The sequence below is a fragment of the Somniosus microcephalus genome, chromosome 7 (assembly GCF_052327205.1).
Source record: "Somniosus microcephalus isolate GS21.2 chromosome 7, FLI_Smic_1.0, whole genome shotgun sequence".
In the NCBI taxonomy this organism is placed as follows: Eukaryota; Metazoa; Chordata; class Chondrichthyes; order Squaliformes; family Somniosidae; genus Somniosus; species Somniosus microcephalus.
This window is the reverse complement of record NC_140993.1, coordinates 202720390-202740085: the sequence shown is the minus strand read 5'-3', so window position 1 is coordinate 202740085 and position 19696 is coordinate 202720390. Positions and strand designations below refer to the sequence as shown.

At 46.6% G+C, this 19696-nt stretch overlaps 1 protein-coding gene across 5 annotated transcripts in view; it reads left to right on the top strand.

Moving 5' to 3' along the window:
* LOC147115087 (collagen alpha-1(XV) chain-like) overlaps positions 1-19696 on the top strand; it is a 483626-nt gene that overhangs the window by 308603 nt on the left and 155327 nt on the right. For all 5 annotated transcript variants that reach the window (XM_085993355.1, XM_085993353.1, XM_085993354.1 and 2 more), the window contains 3 exons: positions 9307-9468; positions 9916-9942; positions 18618-18680. In XM_085993355.1, coding sequence (XP_085849481.1) covers positions 9307-9468; positions 9916-9942; positions 18618-18680 — 252 coding nt within the window. The remainder of the gene's footprint in view (positions 1-9306; positions 9469-9915; positions 9943-18617; positions 18681-19696) is intronic.

The window sequence follows — 19696 nt, the reverse complement described above, 5'->3', positions numbered from 1 at the left end:
GCTGGGGAGGCTGTGGAGAGCCGGGCTTGGTTCCCCAGCCACAACGAGCAGTAAGAGACCGACGACAGGTCCGGAGCAGACCCTTCCCGAGCAGCGGCGGCTGGAGCCGACTGACGGCAGAGAGAGAGCTGAGCAGCGTGGACGGGGTAAGACAGAGGGTGAAGAGCGCAGGGCGCAGCCGAGGGTTGAACACCGAGCGGCGTCGAGGAAAAATACTGCAAACCGGAGAGAGAGAGGGTAAGAAACAGTCGGGTTCTAGACTGAGCGGCGTCGACAAATATCAAGAGAAGAACACGCAGAGCACAGCCAGGGATCACGGGCTGATCAGGGTCCGCAGGGCGAAGCAAGGGGAGACGCCATTGAGCTGCGGAGAAGCAGGGAGAACGCAGGAGACGCCATTGAGCCGCGGAGAAGCAGGGAGAGCGCGGGAGACGCCATTGAGCCGCGGAGAAGAAGGAAGAGCGCGGGAGACGCCATTTTGAGAAGCCGCAGCGGAGAAGAAGGGCAAGCGCGGGAAGGAAGGAAAGCGCGGGAGACGCCATTGGTGATAGTTAACGCACAACCAAGGATGCCGAAGAGTGGCAGTATCTCTACGTTCGACAATGAAGTCGAAGATTGGGCGACATATGTGGAACGTATTGAGGTGTACTGCAGGGCGAATGAAGTGCCAGATGTTAATAAAGCACTGGTTCTGTTAAATTCCATGGGTGCAAAAACTTATGGGTTACTGCGAAATCTAATAACCCCAGAGAAGCCGGTAAACAAGAATTTTGAAAGCATAGTAGAAATTCTAGAGGACCACTTAAACCCCATACCGCTGCTGATAGCAGAACGATTTAAGTTCCATAAAAGGAACCAACACAAAGACAAAAGCAATGCTGAGTACCTAACGGAACTGCGCAAGCTATCGAAATACTGCCAGTTTGGAGCGGGACTAGCAGACACGTTAAGGGACAAGTTTGTGTGTGGGCTACAAAGTGAAGGAACCCAGAAACGGCTTCTATCAGAAAAGGACCTTACGCTGGACAAAGCTTTCAGTATGGCAGTATCACACGAAGCAGCCGCAAGGGGCGCTGCAGAGATACAACGGAGACCGCAAGAATATGGCACCAACGAAATTACCTATGGAACAGGGAAGTGCTATCGCTGCGGCAGAACAACACATGACCAGAAAGATTGTTGGTTCAAGGACCAAGTGTGCAGACAGTGTGGGAAAGCAGGACACATAGCAAGAGTCTGCAGGTCTGGGAAGAAAACCAACAGTAAGAAATCTCCACAGGAGAAGTACAAAAAGGTACACCAGGTGATGGACAGTGGTTCAGACGAACAGAAAAGTGACACAGACTCCGGAAGCAAGGAGCTGGGTTGTCTGAAACTACATAATGTAACCGAAATGGAGGATCACCAGACTATCTGGGTTACACTCAAGATAGACGGAGTCCAAGTGGAAATGGAATTGGACACAGGGTCAGCTCTAACAGTCATAAATCAAAGAGACTACAAGCGGCTATTTTCACACATACCCTTGAAAGCTACAGAGATTGTCTTGAAGATGTATATGGGGCAAAAAGTCTACCCCAAAGGAAAAATAAGGGTGAAAGTGACATATAAAGGCCAGGAAATACCTAAAATGGATATATATGTATTGCCAAATGGAGGACCACCGCTGCTAGGACGTGAATGGATCCGGAAGATACAATTAGATTGGCATTCCATACAGGCACTGAAGGTTGAGGCCAAAAAGGATGACGACGTCACACCTGGACGACTGTCAAAAATGCTAACTGACGCAAAAGAAGTGTTCCAGGAGGGACTAGGAATACTAAAAGGAATAACAGCAACAATTAAAATAGAGGAAAAGCAAGCCCAAAGTTTCTGAAGGCCAGACCAGTGCCTTATGCGATCAGACCAGCTGTTGAAGCAGAGCTGGAAGGGTTGGAACGTTCAGGAGTACTGTCCAAAGTGGACTGGAGCGAGTGGGCTACACCCATCGTTCCTGTAATGAAGAGGTCGTTGAGTAATACGCCTGGGGAACCAAAGAAGGTCTGCATCTGTGGGGATTTTAAGGTGACAGTGAACCCAGTCCTTCACACGGTGCAATATCCACTTCCACGAATTGAGGATATTTTCGCCTCGCTATCTGGTGGTAAATGCTTCACCAAAATTGATCTAGCCCAGGCGTACTTGCAAATGGAGGTAGAAGAAGCTTCGAAACATTACCTTACGATCAACACTCATAAAGGTCTCTATCAATACAACCGGCTGGTGTTTGGAGTAGCCTCGGCTCCGGCTATCTGGCAAAGGGCGATGGATCAGGTCCTGCAAGGGATTCCAGGGACACAGTGTTATTTGGACGACATCTTGGTCACGGGCGGAAATGACGGTGATCACCTCGCTAACTTGGAGAAGGTGCTCACCAGATTAAAGGAGTATGGGCTATGAGCTAATCGCCACAAGTGCGAGTTTTTCCAGAAACAGATCTCGTATTGCGGCCACGTCATCGATGAAGAGGGGTTACATAAGTCCCCTGACAAGATTGAGGCAGTAGTCAAGGCTCCAGCACCGGAAAATGTGTCACAACTGAGGTCGTTCCTTGGGCTGGTAAACTATTACCACAAGTTCTTACCAAATTTGTCTACGGTATTACACCCGCTGAACACCCTACTGCAAACAGGAGTACCATGGAAGTGGGATGACGAACGTAGACGAGCTTTCCAGAAGTGTAAAGAATTGATCACATCAAAAGAGGTGTTGGCCCATTTCAACCCAGCACTACCAATTCGTTTGGCATGTGATGCATCACCCTACGGCATTGGAGCGGTGCTGTCGCACAAATTCCCAGACAGGGTGGAGAGGCCAATAGCCTTTGCGTCTCGGTCACTAACCTCAGCCGAGCGCAACTACGCCCAGATTGACAGGGAGGCCCTCAGCCTAGTATGGGGAGTAAAAAAATTCAACCACTATCTGCATGGGCAGAAGTTCACCTTGCTGACTGACCACCAACCACTTGTCTCCATCTTTAATCCTAAGAAGGGCGTGCCGGTAATGACTGCACAGCGGTTACAAAGATGGTCCCTGTTTCTAGGGGCGAATCAATATGAAATAGAATATAAAGGCACGAAACAGCATGGGAACGCTGATGGGCTATCGCGCCTGCCACTGCCTACTGTGGAGGAAGCACCAGCAGTGGATCCTATCGAGATATTTTATTCGTCGATAATTGAACGATTGCCAGTAACAAACGCAGATATAGAGAAGGAGACCTGCAATGATCCGACGCTGTCACGGGTATATGAATTGACAGTGAGGGGATGGCCAACACATGGCGACTCACTGTTGCCAGCATTCTCATCCAGAAGAGAACAGCTGTCAGTATGCCAGGGGACAGTGATGTGTGGATCCAGAGTGGTGATTCCACCCAAGTTAAGGGAGAGAGTGCTAAATGAGCTACATGAAGGCCATCTGGGGGGAGTGAAAATGAAAAGCCTTGCTAGGGCTTATGTGTGGTGGCCGGGAATCGATCAACAAATCGAAGACTTAACTAATCGCTGCTTAGGATGCCAGAAGGTCCAAAATGCACCACCACATGCCCCTCTACACCCATGGGAGTGGCCCTCCTCTCCATGGCAACGGGTGCACATTGATTTCGCTGGTCCATTCATGGACTCAATGTTCTTAATAGCAGTGGATGCCCATTCAAAGTGGCCTGAGGTGATAAAGATGTCTTCAACCACTACAGAGAAAACGATTGCAGTCCTACGGACCGTATTTGCCAGAAACGGTTTGCCAGAGCAGATCTGCTCTGATAATGGACCACAGTTTGTGTCCGACGAGTTCCAAAAATTCATGAAAAGGAATGGGGTAAGGCATTACACATCCGCCCCGTATCATCCAGCCACCAATGGGTTGGCTGAGAGGTTCGTACAAACCTTTAAGAAGGCGATAAAGGCCATGTGCGATGAGGAAATTCCACTACAGCATAAGATGGACAATTTCTTATTCGCCTACCGAAACGTGACACATGCAGTTACCAACCAGACCCCGGCCATGATGTTCTTTAACCGAAGGTTGAGATCTCGTCTGGACTTGCTCAGACCAAATGTGTGAAGAAATGTTGAGGACAAACAATTCTAGCACATCAATGAGAAGCCGACAAGGAGCTTCAATGTAGGGCAACCAGTCTTGGCCCGTGACTATCGAACAGAGAAGTGGCAACCCGGAACGATATGTACAAGGCAGGGGCCATTAATGTACACAGTGGATGTCGGGGAGAACATTGTGAGACGCCACGTCGATCAGATCTTAGCGTCACAGGAACGCGTCAACCCCATGTCTCGAGTACCTGGGGATGAACCCGACATACCGGTAGCATCTACTTCAGACCCAGTAGCAGTGGAACCCGATGAACTACCCAATGAAAAGGGGTCAGAATCGCCTCTGCACCAAGAACAAGAACCTCTGGAAAGGCGCTATCCCGAAAGGGTCAGGAAGCCGCCCCAAAGACTGAATCTATAAATGGACTTTTGTTATTTAATGTACATGTAAAAATGTAATTGTTATCTGAATATTAAGGGGGTATTATTAATCTAAAAGGAGGAATTGTAGTGTATGTGCCTTTAAGTCAGAACTACTTTTTACAGCTCCTGTATACTGTAGTACCGGCAGTGACCACACCAGTATATAAGCTTTGCGCATGCCTCTGTACCCCAGTCTAGAGATTACCCTCCTTCAGTAAAGACCTGTTATTTGTTAATGTACAGCATCCATGTGATTATTGATCCACTGAACCACGGATCCAACAGGTATGGTTCTTAATGAATACTTTGCGTTTGTCTTCACAAAAGAGGCGGGGGGCCGATGTAGACACTGTAATCGAGGAGGAGTGTGAAATAACAGATGAGATAAACATAGTGAGAGAGAAAATTTTAAAGGGTTTAGCATCTTTGAAAGTAGATAAATCGTGAGGCCCAGTTGAAATGTATCCCAGGTTGTTAAGAGAAGCAAGGGAGGAAATAGCGGAGGCTTTGACCATCATTTTTCAATCCTCTCTGGCTACAGGTGTGGTGCCAGAGGACTGGAGGACTGCTAACGTTGTACCATTGTTTAAGAAGGGAGACCGGGATAGACCGAGTAATTACAGGCCAGTCAGCCTAACCTCACTGGTGGGAAAATTATTGGAAAAATTCTGAGGGACAATATCAATTGTCATTTAGAAAGGCACTGATTAATCAAGGAACGTCAGCATGGATTTGTTAAGGGAAGGTCATGTCTGACTAACTTGATTGAATTTTTTGAGGAGGTAACAAAGATGGTCGTTGAGGGTAGCGCATTTGATGTAGTCTACATGGATTTTAGCAATGCTTTTGACAAGGTCCCACATGGCAGACTGGTCACGAAAGTAAAAGCCCATGGGATCCAAGGCAAAGTGGCAAGTTGGATCCAAAATTGGCTCAGTGGCAGGAAGCAAAGGTTAATGGTTGATGGGTGTTTTTATGACTGGAAAGCTGTTTCCAGTTGGGTATTGCAGAGCTCAGTCCTAGGTCACTTGCTTTTTGTGGTACATATCAATGATTTGGACTTCAATGTAGGGGGAATGATTAAGAAGTTTGTAGATAATACAAAAATTGGTCGTGTGGAAGAAAGCTATAGACTGCAGGAAGATATCAATGGACTGGTCAGGTGGGCAGAAAAGTGGCAAATGGAATTCAATCTGGAGATGTATGTGGTAATGCATTTGGGGAGGGCTAACAAGGCAAGGGAATACACAATAAATGGTAGGATTCTGAGAAGCGTAGAGGAACAGAGGGACCTTGGAGTGCATGTCCACAGATCCCTGAAGGTAGCAGGACAGGTTGATAAGGTGGTTAAGAAAGCATACAGAATGCTTTCCTTTAATAGCCGAGGCATAGAATATAAGAGCAGGGAGTCCTTTAATAGCCGAGGCATAGAATATAAGAGCAGGGAGGTTATGCTAGAACTGTGTACAGTTGTGATCACCACATTACAGGAAAGATATGATTGCGCTCGAGAGAGTACAGAGGAGATTTAAGAGGATGTTGCCAGGACTGTGATTTTTTGCTATGCGGAAAGATTGGATAGGCTGAGGTTGTTTTCTTTGGAACAGAGATTTAATTGAAGTGTTTTAAATTATATGGGGCCTAGATAGAATAGATAGGAAGGACCTGTTTCCCTTAGCAGAAAGGTCAATAACCAGGGGGCATAGATTTAAAGCAATTGGTAGAAGTCTTAGAGAGGAGTTGAGGAGAAATGTTTTCACTCAGAGGGTGGTGGGGATCTGGAACTCATTACCTGAAAGGGTGGTAGAGGCATTTAAAAAGTACTTGGATATGCACTTGAAGTGCCGTAACCTACAAGGCTACGGACCAAGAACTGGAAAGTGTGATTAGGCTGGATAGCTCTTTTTCAGCCGGCACAGACACGATGGGCTGAATGGCCTCCTACTGTGCCATAAACCTCTATGATTCTATATAAATGGTGCAGCATTTTCTGTGTAGGTGTCATACAAGGGTAGAAGGAGACATTTCCACTATTAGGTAATTAATACAAGGATATAGCTACAGAGTCTACATGGTGTTACTTTAGGATTAAATGTCCTGAAAAATCTGTGAACATACCATCTACATGCTGCCCCTTGGCAATATAATCTGCAGCTTCCACATGTGCACTGATGACAAACACCTCTACCTTCCCACCACCTCTCTCAACCCCTCCACTGCCTCTGCGCTGTCAGACTTTCAAGTTTTAGTCCCGCCTCCATCGAGATGCGGCCAAGCCACGGGATTTTCACTTGATTGACGTGGTTGAGCCTGCCCAGCGGGCTCAGCAGGCCAATTAAGGGCCACCCGGCAACAGGTGACGTCACAGACTGAAATTTCATCTGTCAAGATGTGCTGACAGATGAAATATCAGTGTTTCACAGCTGTTTGAAGCTGTCAAACACTGACAGTCTTCTAACCTGAGTCCTTCTACGCAGACTCAGTTAGAAATTTTGCCAGCACTGAAAGCTGCAGGCTGTCACTTTTGACAGATCGCAGCCGTTCTGCTTTCTGTGCCGGCTGAATGATGGACTCCCGAAGCCAAGAGGAAGGAAGGCTTTAAAGGTAAGTACAGGTAATTTAAACTTCTTTACACACTTTACACACGCCAAACACACTTACCTTTGCACTCATGCACCCATCACGCACCTGAACACCGACATCTCGACCCCTCCAAGTCCTTCAACCCGACAGCCCGACTCCTCTAACCTGGCGTGGTTTGGAGCCGTCGGAAATCCCACACGACACCCTTCAAAATAGGGATTAGGCTAAAAATTGCCTGTTAACTACCTGTTAACAGGCAGTTAATTGGCACTAATCCCTTCCCGCCTCGGGTCGGCGGGTCCCAGCGCGGGGTGGGTACCCGCCTCCTTTGAAACTTACATGGAGGCGGGTTTTGGGCGGGATGGTGTCGGGACCCTCGAATTCGGGATTTTAGCCCCCCGCACGCCTAAAAGCCCGCCTCACGGCACACTGAAAATCAACCCCCATATCTTTGAAACCAATTCCATTTCCCTCACCGGTTGCTATCTTAGGCTGAACCATACTGTTCACAATCCCAGCATACTGTTCAATCATGAGCTGAGCTTCTGACCTCATAACTCCATCACAAAGACCGCCTCCGTCTATCGCTGTAACATCGCTGGCCTCTGCCCCTGCCTGAAACCCTCATTGTGTTAACCCCAGACTCGGCTATTGCAATGCTCTCCTATCCAGCCTCCTATTTTCCACCTCATTCAGCTCATCCAAAACTCTGCTGCCCATATTCTAATTCGCACCAAGTCCCATTCACCCATCACCCCTGTGCTCGCTGACCTATATTGGCTCCCGATCCACTGACCCCTCAAGTTTAAAATTCTCATCCTTGTGTTTAAATCCCTTCATGGCCTCACCCCTCCCTATCTCTGCAATCTCCTCCAGCCCTAAAACCCGTCGCAAACTCTCCATTCCTCTGATTCTGACCTTTTTTGCATTCCTCCCTCCCTTCGTCCCACCATTGGTGGCCATGCTTTCAGTCGGTTAGGGCCTAGAAATTGGAACCTTTAGCGCAACCGTTAAGGTCGGTTTTGAAGAAAAAATGTCAGCCGCCTCTTGAAAATATCTATCTCCTTCCTTGGCTCGGAGTCCATTTTTTTCCTTAGACCTCTGGGAAGCCACTTGGAACATTTTTTTCTACCTTAAAGATTGTTGTTGAGCTCATGGCTTTAAAAGAATACTTTTTTGGTGTTAACCCCTTTCACGCTGTATCTAGCAATAAAAAATTCTAAGTCAAAAATTCAACACAACAACAACTTTTATTTATATAGTGCTTTTAATGTAGGCGCTTCACAGGGGCATTAAAAGACAAAAATTTGACACCAAGCCACAAACCTTTGTCACAGAGGTAGGTTTTAAGGAGCGTCTTAAAGGAGGAAACAGAGGTAGCAAGGAAGAGAGGGTTAGGCAGGGAATTCCAGAGCTTAGGGCCAAGGTAACAGAAGGCACGGCCACCAATGGTTGAGTGATTATAATCAGGGATGCTCAAGAGGGCAGAATTAGAAGGTGCAGATATCTCAGGGGGTTGTGGGGCTGAAGGAGATTACAGAGATAAGGAGGGGCGAGACCATGGAGGGATTTGAAAACAAGGCTGAGAAGTTTGAAATCGAGACGTTGTTTAACCGGGAGCCAATGTAGGTCAGCGAGCACAGGGGTGATGGGTGACCGGGACTTGGTGCGAGTTACATGGACAAAAAGTAAACTTTGTGTCACAAAGCGTAATAATGAGATAAATATTGTTAGATTGTTTCTGTTGGTCAACAAGCTGGTAATGAGAGGGCACAAATTTAAGATAATCACACAAAGAATTAAAGGGGATTTCAAAAAACCTTTCTCACAGAGGTTGGTTAGAATGTGGAATTCTCTGCCACAAACTTTTGTTGAGTCCAAAATTTCTTTTAAAAGGGAATTAGAAGCTGAAAAAAAAGACAAAGAGTAGAGGGTATAAGGAGCAATCAGGAGCATAGGATTAGACAGGGTGGAGAAAAACATTGGTGCACACTCCCTGAGATGAATGGCCAGTTCCTGTGCTGTCACATTCTATAGCTCTATGATTCAAAGATACTAAACAGTACAACACAATACAATATGGTAAATCTACTGGTCTATCAAACTTTTAAGTTATAGTTGCTGCTGTTTCTGGTCAGTCTTAAGTTACTTACAATATCATTCCATTTAAAGACTCTTTCTGTGGCTTTTGTTGATTTATCTGCAGGGTGAAAATGGACTGGGATTGCCTGGACTCAAGGGCGACAAAGGTGAACCAGGAATGCCTGGACCACCCAGCCTGCCCACACTGAGAGAACTTAATCCTGTAGAAGCTGGCCCACCAGGGCCAATATGCCCACCAGGTCCACCAGGAAAAGATGGTAAACCAGTGAGTAAATTAACGGTGGATTTTAGTGCAGCTGTGCTGCTTACTCCTTTGTTTAACTAACCTTGGACTAAAAAAAAATATGTCCGGGGTCCGAGTGTACTCCAATGCCTGTCAAGCCAATGTTGCAGCCACATTTCAAATGCTACTTTGAAGCAGCCATGGGGCTTGTGGCTGCCTACGGGGATGTTGGCCAACTGATAGGGGCTGCACTCTTGTGTGGTCAACTCAAACATGAACGAGCCGGAATAAAACTCCCCAGCAATCTGCTACCCAAGCATTTATGGAGCAGCATGTTCACTGTAATCTCTGCTGAAATCTGAACTTTGATCAAAACCTGTAAGGCAGATAACCACTGTGTCACTGGCCTAACAGAAACATTTTGTGTACTTTTAATAGGATTGATAATCTATTTTAGCACCCTTTTCTAACTGTACTTTCTCATTACAGGGTGGCCCTGGAAAAGATGGCTTGCCTGTAAGTGTTTAATTTAAGTCGGTTCACATGATAGAGCCACATATTGGGGAATTTGGTTGTCTTCAAAGCGATAATAAAGGTCGTGGATAAGGAAAATTCAGTAGATATTATGATTTTCAACTGCTGCTCACCTGTGTCTCACTTGTAAAATGGGCGACCAGAGGACAAACATCGGCTGGGTACATTGGACACCCCTTTGATGCCCAAAGTCCACCTGATTCAATTTTCAGACAGGCCTTTTAATGGCCACCCAGCACTCCCGCCCAAAACAGATGGGAAGGTGTTTAAATATGCAAATTGAGGTCCTATGCCGTTTGAAGGACTCCGATTGCCATTTTCGTGTGTAAATGGATGAAGTTCCCCTCCAAAGTCACACACCATCCTGACTTGGAAATATATCGCCGTTCCTTAATCGTTGGTGGGTCAGAATCCTGGCACTCCCTCCCAAACAGCACTGTGGGAGTATCTTCACCTCATGGACTGCAGTGGTTCAAGAAGACGGCTCACCACCACCTACTTAAGAGCAATTAGGGATGGGCAATAAATGCTGGACTTGCCAGTGACGCCCATATCCCATGAACGAATAAAAAAAGAAGCGTGCGCCATGCACAATAGGCCTAATTGTAAAAGGACCGCTGGCAGCCGCTCCAAAAACAACACAGGAAGTTTTTTGAGATGGGGAATTTTTGTGAGACCCAGAAGAGCAGAAATGCTCCTCTAGGCCCCACAAAACTACAGAGCCTCACCATCGCCCTCCAACTCAGGATCGACTCTCCCTCCCAACAAACGCGACTTGTCACGTGGCTCCATGCAGCAGCCCACCAATTTTAGACCTGAAAACGGCTCGGGCCTCCTGACGGTGGCTTTTGGGCGGGTGCCGCGGACTTACCACTGACCTCCCTCCTGTTTGGGCTGAAGTTAAAACTTGGTTAGGCCACACTTGGAATACTGCGTACAGTTCTTGTCGCCATATTATAGAAAGGATATAGAGGCACTGGAGAAGGTGCAAAAAAGAATTACAAGGACAATACCAGAACTGCGAGGTTATACCTATCAGGAAAGGATGAACAGGCTGGGTCTCTTTTGAAAAAAGAAGGCTAAGAAGTGACCTAATAGAGGTATTTAAAATTATGAAAGGTTTTGATAGAGCAGATAGAGAGAGAATGTTTCCACTTGTGGGGAAAGAGCATAACTAGAGGCCATCAATATAAGATAATCACCAAGAAATCCAATAGGGAATTCAGAAGAAACTTCTTTACACAGAGAGCGGTGAGAATGTGGAACTCGCTACCACAGGGAGTGGTTGAAGTGAATAGTATAGATGCATTTAAGGGGAGGCTAGATAAGCATATGAGGGAGAAGTGAATAGAGGGTTATGGTGATAGTTAGATGAGGAAGGATGGGAGGAGGCTCGAGTGGAGCATAAACGGCGGCATGAACTGGTTGGACTGAATGGCCTGTTTCTGTGCTGTATATTCTATGTAATCCTATGATAGAGGGATAGAACATAAATGCCAGGGGTGATGGTGAGCTTGTCCCACCTGAAGAACGGTGCTTAATTCTAATCAACATATTACAGTGGGAATATCCTTTTGGAGAAGGTACAGAGGAAGGAAACTTAACTAATACCGGGGATTAGGCACCAGAGCTACAAGGAGTGACAAAGGAAGCTGAAAATGTTTACCCTGTTTTTGGGCACCCTGGTTCAGGAAGGATGTTAAGGTCATAGAAAGGGTACAGAAGGGATTCATTAAAATGATACCAGGGATGGTAGACTTTAGTTATAAGGAGAGATGAGAGAAACCGACGGTCTCTTCATTCGAACAAAGAAGGTTGAGAGGAGATTTGATAGAAGGGTTCCAAATTATGATGCTTGGAGCATGATGACTAGACACTTCCTACCCCGCCCCACTCCACAGCCATGCAATATCCTGGGAGTGGCAAAACCCAGAGAAACCCAGGGTTGATAAGGGAATAAAAAAAGTTTGGAAAATTCCTCTCCTCACGCAATCAAAACCAGCAGTCCAGGATGTCACATGGACTGTGGTATCTTGAGCTGGCCATAGATGGAGACAGACACAGGTTAACTCCGTAACATGGTTTAAAACGAAGAGTACAACAGTACAGATCAGACTTAACTCAGGAGAGCAATTGCCACAGCACCACCTGGTGGATCAGGTTACTCATAACCTCCCAGGTTACTACACTCCTCCCCCCTTAAGATTGCCATATGCAATTCTTAAACAATAACCCTTACTAGGTACTATGTTTTAATTAACCAGTATGCTCTAACCATGGTTAACCCCTGACTAATTTAACAGGTTTGTATAAGTCTTTCTGGTTGCTTGCGAATCCTTTGTGAACGTCTTAATTCCACTTGTGGTGGATTCTCAGATTCATTCGCACTTGAGATTGGAGTAGTCTCTGATGTTGGTTTTACTCTGTCCCGCTGTGGCCTGGCAGTACCAGTGTCCACTGGCACCTTATAAGCCGTGCTGGGTCCTGGAACAGCCTCCTCTACTGCCCTTTGTTCCATCTGAGGCAGTTCCCCCTGCTGCCGGCTGAAAAGCTGATCCACATGCCGACAAACCCCTCGACCATCCCCTAGTAACACGGAGTACGACACAGGTCCTGTAATGTCCTGGATTAGTCCTGGTATCCATTTAGGTCCATAACTGAAGTTCCGGGTGTATACAGAGTCCCCTATGGCAAAATGGCGAGCTCTAGTATGTTTGTCATGGTACGCTTTTTGGTTTGTTTGTTTTGTCTCAACCTTGCTTTTGAGATCTGGGTGTATCAGGTCTAACATGCACCGCAACTTTCTCCCCATCATCAACTCAGCCGGAGAAAGCCCCGTGGTAGCTTGGGGTGTTATACGATAACTAAACAAGGCTCTATTGAGCTTGGTCTCCAGGGTGTCACCTGAGCTCTTCCTCATGAGCTCCTTAAAAGTCTGCACGGCTCGCTTGGCTAACCCATTTGAGGCTGGGTGATATGGAGCCGAGGTGACATGTGTGATTCCACTCCTTACCATGAATTCTTTGCTCCCTTCACTAACAAAACACTGTGCATTGTCGGATACAATCATTTCTGGAATACCATGCGAGCTGAAGCTGTTCCTGAGACAATTCAGTGTGGCGTCAGTCGTTGCAGAGCTCACTGGATAAACGTCGATCCACTTTGAGTGAGCGTCAACCAGCGCCAAAAACATTTTGCCCATAAAAGGTCCCGCATAGTCTATGTGAATTCTCCTCCAGGGTTTGCTGGGCCACTCCCAGGGATGGAGTGGTGCCCCGGCAGGCGCTTTCCTCTGTTCCTGACATATAGTGCATGACTTTACCTTTGACTCAATTTCAGCATCCAAGTTAGGCCACCACAGGTAGCTCCTAGCCAGTCCTTTCATTCTAGTCATTCCTGGGTGCGATTGATGCAACTGTTCCATCAAAGTAGAGCGTCCCTGCTCTGGGACTATGATGCGTGCTCCCCATAGCACACATCCATCTTGGACACTGAGCTCGTGCTGTCTCTGTCTGTACGGCGCGAACTCCGGTCCCTCACGGTGATCTGGCCAGCCTTTCAACACATACTCACGGACCCTTGACAGAACGGGGTCCTTGGCTGTCCAGCCCTGGATTTGCACTGAAGTCATCAGGGGACTGATCTCCTGATCCAGCATCAGGACGTGCTCCTCAAGGGAGGTACTGCGAGGAGATTTTGAGAGGGGCAGGCGGCTGAGAGCATCCGCGTTCCCGTTTTCTTTGCCGGCTCTGTACGTGATCACATATTCATAGGCTCTTAGTATTACTGCCCATCTCATTATTCTCTGTGATGCCATTTGAGGCACTGCTTTCATCTCATTCAGTAAGCTAATAAGAGGCTTGTGGTCAGTACTGATTACAAACTTCCTCCCATATATGTACTTATGGAATTTCTTTACTCCAAATATAATGGCCAACCCCTCTTTATCAAGCTGTGAATAGTTCTTTTCCGCAGCTGTGAGCGTGCGTGAAACAAACCCGATGGGCCTTTCTGCTCCATCTGGCATGCGGTGGGCCAACACTGCCCCCACTCCATAGGGTGATGCGTCGCAGGACATTATCAGCTCCTTCTTCTCGTCGTAATGCACCAACACCCTGCTGGACTGAAGTAGCTCCTTTGACTGCTGAAACGCTTTCGCTTGCTCTGGCCCCCAACGCCATGGCTCCTCCTTTCTCAGCAGTTTGTGCAGGGGTGCCAGCAGCATCGATAACTTTGGAAGAAACCGGTTATAATAATTCAGGAGCCCTAGAGAGGCTCTCAGTTCAGTCACTGAGGTGGGTGCAGGTGCATCCTGCACTGCCCGCACTTTCCCTGGTAATGGATGGAGGCCTGTGGCATCCACCCGATGTCCCAGGAATGTAACTTCCTTCTCCATGAAACTACACTTACTCTGTTTCAGGCGTAGCCCCGCCTCTTCCAGCCGCTGTAGCACTTTGTCCAGTGTTTTTAAGTGATCCTGATCATCACTTCCTGTTAGCAGAATATCATCTAAGTACACGGCCACCTTTGGAATGCCCTGCAGAATGCCCTCCATAGTCCGTTGGAATATTGCTGGGCTAGAACTGACACCAAATGGTAACCTGGCATACGTGAACAGCCCCTTGTGCGTGTTCACTGTGACAAACTTTTTTGATTCTTCATCTCGCAATATCTGCTGATATGCATGACTCATGTCCAGTTTGCTGAATCTTTCTCCCCCAGCGAGCGATGTTAACATGTCCTCCATTCTTGGAATGGGGTACTGTTCCAGTGATGATACTCTGTTCACTGTTAACTTATAGTCACCACACACCCTTACGTTACCGTCGGGCTTCAATACCGGGACTATTGGTGCCGCCCAGTCTGAAAATTTCACTGGTTCTATTACTTTGTCCCTTAGCAGGCGATCTAGTTCCGCCTCAACCTTGGTTTTCATTGCAAAAGGTACCGACCTTGGTTTAAAGAAACGAGGCGTGGCATCACTGGCTACATGAATCTTGGCTGTGGCTCCCCTTAAGGTGCCCAGTTCATCCTTGAACACTAACTCATGCTTCATCAGCACTTCTTGCAGTGCCTCTGTACTGTCCTCCATTTTATTCATTGCCTGCCAGTACACACTCAACTCACTGATCCACCCTCGCCCTAACAGGTTTGGCCCTGACCCTGCTACCACTACCACCGTAAGCTCTTTGGTGACTCCTTTGTGTTCCACTTGTACTTCGGCTGCCCCCAAAATGTCCACCTTCTGTCCTGTGTAGGTTTTGAGACTAATGGGGCATGTACCTAGCTCTGGTACTTTTGCTTCCCCCCATAGCTTGGCGTACTCAGTCTGCGACATTATGGTTACACTACATCCGGTGTCAATCTCAAACTTTACTTGACCTCCGTTCACTATCAAATACTGAGTGAGAGGGGGTACGTTGGTCCTTGAAGTGTCTATACTGTATACAGTGAAAACCTCCTCACTAGACTCACTAGACTCTTCCTCCTCTTGTATGTAATTTGCCCGCTTTGTGTACTTCTCCCTCCCCCCTTTTGCATGCTTTGCCCCTTTAGCACTGCTTCTCTCACTCACTGCCCTTTTGCAGACTTTCTTTAAGTGCCCTATTTTTCCACAATTGTGGCACTTTGCCTTTGCAAACCTGCAGTCCTTTGCATAATGGCTCGTCCCGCCACATCGGTAGCAATCCCCAACCCCGACTGGTGGACTTTTCGCGCCAGCTTCCATCTTGAAAACAGCTCCTCCCCCTGGTTTACTCCATTTCTCCTTGCTCATACTGTTTAAGTCCTTAATGTCCTTGTTAGCCATCTCCATGGCTTGTGCTTTTTTAAGTGCCGTCTCAAACGTTAATCCTTCTTCTGACAGCAACCTTTGCTGTATACTGTCGTCGTTAACTCCGCATACTAGTCTGTCCCTTAACATGACTGTGAGCGCATTTCCAAAATTACAGTCCTGTGCGAGCTTCCGAAGCTCCTCCACATACTCGGTAACGCTTTCTTCCGGCCTCCTAATCCTCGAATTGAATTTCCATCTCTGTACTATTTCACTAGGTTTCGGATTGAAATGATTCTTTAGTAGACTCACCAACTCGTCAAAAGATTTTTCTCCTGGCCGCTCCAGGCTCAGCAGATTCCTCATCCGTGTATAGGTTTGCGCTCCCACACAACTCAGTAAAATGGCCCTTTTCTTTTCAGCACTGTCCACCTCGTTTGCCATAAAGAAATGGCTCAGTATTTCAATATACTCCTCCCAAGACTGCGACTTGCTGTCAAAAGGTGCCACGGAGCCTACCGTTCCTGCCATCCTTGGAGTCCGGTCACTTCAGCCAAAAAATCAAACTCCGTTTCGACTCCCGCGGCCTAGCCTCGTGCTTTTCCGACTAGTTTGCTAACCAACCCGAGCACCTCTTCCGAATACTCCAAAACTCTTCCGTCCTTTATTCTCGTCGCCATATGTGGTATCTTGAGCTGGCCATAGATGGAGACAGACACAGGTTAACTCCGTAACATGGTTTAATCAACCCTTGCACATAAAAGCTTCTGCCATGAGGCAGCAAAAACAAAGAGTACAACCAGTACAGACCAGACTTAACTCAGGAGAGCAATTGCCACAGCACCACCTGGTGGATCAGGTTACTCATAACCTCCCAGGTTACTACATGGACCATATGTACATTAGCTATTAAACCACTTACCTTTTATAGCATCACTAAAAGAACAAAGGGAGAAGTTAGGAGAATTTCTATTTTTATATTTCCATTGAAGTTAACAGAAAGCAAAATTGGGCGGGGTCTCTAACAGGCAGCCAATTTGCTACTACCGTTTTCCCGCCTGATGGTGAAAGTTAAAATCTACCCTAGAAAGCCTTGCCAGAAACAGCGGCAAAAGCAGAATCCATAATAAATTTTAAAAAGGAAGTGAATTTATATTTGAAAAAGAACATTTTTAAAAGCGCAGGGGAGTGGGACTAAATGAATTGCTCTTTCAGGAAGCTGCCACAGTCGGGATAAGTTGAATGGCCTCCAATTGTCCTGATTCTATGATTTTACACAGAAGCTGATCAAAATAGAAATTAAATTGCCTTGGAAACCACAACTTGCCTCCCACTTGCCCACTCAGCTTAAATGTCTGCCCTATCTACTCATAAAGCAAGGTCAGGTGCGATTGTTGGCAGCTCTTTCACTTGTATTACTGAATCATACATCGTGATATTTACAGGCTGTGGATCTGCCCTACTTGACAGAATTCCTGGACTCATTGAGAGACAGTGAGTTCAGCTATGTGTACAATTCCTACCGTGCAATTATCTCTGGTTTTGAGATGCTAATTCTTGCCCCACAATTTGGAGGAACATATATTATGGAATCAAAGCCAAACAGATTTGTAAACTATGCTATCTATGAAAAGCCTTGATTGTGGAAAATGAAAGTGTCTTAAAAATGAGAGAATGGGTTTGAAGAGTGTGTTAACACAAGGCCCTTTCACCTCTGGGAGCTGGCTGCAATTGCAGCAGCGGCTGATGGGTTGGAATTCTCCTCTCTTTGATGACTGCGATTATGCAATGAGTTTGGCAAGCATTATCGCCAGCCCCGCCACTGCACATAATTCATCATTAATTGGCGCTAAGTTGGTAGTCTCATTCAGAGACTCAAAGGAGATAGCTGGAGCAAATAGTATCCTTGTGAGATGGAGTTTGTGGAAGGTATAAATGTTGGCCAGTGACCTGACCTGGAAATGTCTTATGCTGACACTGGGTGATAAAAGTAGAAAATTGTTCCATTTCCAGCACCAACATCCATAGGAACATATATTTAAAAAAATACATGGCTGGAAAACACTCTCCAGTCTGTCTGGCCTGTCTAAAAAATTAATCCCCCTCAATCGCCCACATCCCTCAAACATCTATCCAACTCTCCCTTCATTTTCCCACTCTGTCTACCCCCTAGGGCAGTCCCATTCCTCACATTCACCACCCTCTGTGTAAAGTCGGTAAACCTAAACAGTCTGTGCACTTTCCCTTGTATAAATTTGAGCCTGTATCCATTAGTTTAAGAGTTTGTGACAATCTCAAACATATTATCACCCTCTATGCAAAATGAAGCCAAACTCCCTTGTTCTCCCTTGACCACACAACCAATGTGCAACATCTATCATATGAGGAACCAATGGCTTAAGCCCAAAGACAGCAAAAATCACCACATTTCCTGATTAACTCATAGTAAGAATGAGGAATATAGCAGATACAGCGACGGTTTCTTTGTGGATTTCTGTTAAACTGTGACACATAAAAGACTGAAAATGCTGGAAAAACTCAGCAGGTCAGGCAGCATCTGTGGAGAGAAAAACAGAGTTAACGTTGCAGGTCGATGACCCTTCGTCAGAACTGGTATTTCCAGCATTTCCTGTTTTATTGCAGATTTCCAGCATCCGCAGTATTTTGCTTTTGTGCACATAAAAGACTGATGTTTGCAATTCTCCCAGTATCGTGGAGTGATGTGTATATACTTCATTATAATCAGCATTTTGGATTTTGATCAAGTCAGTGATTGATAGGAGTCCTTTTTGAAGTTCCTCTTCAATGATTTTGTTTACTAATATAAAGTAAATAAATATTTATGTGTTTTTTAAATACATGTTCTTTTTACATTTAAATTCAGGGTAAACAAGGATCTCAGGGATTTAAAGGAACGGCAGGCGATCTAGGCCTCAAAGGAGAGAAGGTATGTCCAGGAGTTATTTTTGTTGTGAAACCTCAATGAAGGACCAAGGTATACAGGGAAGGACATGACCAAAGATGAGGAGGATAAAAGAGAAGAAAGGATAACCCTGGAGGTAGTGATGTCAGTCGGGTTTTGTAAAACTGCATGTTGTAGGAGGAAGGAACGGCTGATGGAGATAAGACATTCCACAGTTTTGCTGTCCTAGGATAAGAGCGGGAGATGTTATAAAAAATAATTCTCGGGATGAGGATGCCAGCATTTAGTTTCCCTGAGAAGCTGGTGATGGGCCTTCTTCTTGAACTGCTGGTAGCAGTTTGATACAACTGAGTGGCTTGCTAGGCCACTTCAGGGCAGTTACAAGTCAATGACATTGGTGTGAAACTGGAGTCACATAGGCCAGACCAGGTAAGGACGGCAGGTTTCCTTCCCTAAAGGATAGTAGTGAACCAGTGGGTTTTTACAACAGCTTCATGGCCGTTGCTGGTACCAGCAAAGTGAAAGTGAATTCAAATTTTCAAGCTGATATAGTGGGATTTGGATTCCGTTCTCTAGATCAGGGGTTCTCCTCTCCACCACCGGCCACAGCAGGAGAGATGCTGTTGGTGGTGGTTAGTGATGTCCCGGTGGCGCTGCGTCCCCTCACAATAACTGACACAACAGCCAGGGAGGGCGCGGGCGGCCAATAGTGAGTGAGTGAGGGAGGCGTAGAGCAGGCTGGCCCCCACCGTGTGGCTCGGCTTCAGCGGCATGTTGCGGATAGAAGCCCAGGCTAAAGCGGCGTCGCTGTCGCGGGGGAGGAGGCAGACAGCGAGTGGAGCCTTTGCAAATGGCGCGGGGACAATGACAGCTCCTTCTCTCCCTCCTGCACCAACCCCCACCCCCCGCCACGCTATTGCGGACCCCTGACCTCCGGTTGAAAGGTCTTGTTCTAGATTATTTGTCTAGTAACATAACCACCACTACTGTGAGAATGTCAAGTGGAGGAAGAGTGTGTAAGATGGTGTATTTTAATCGTA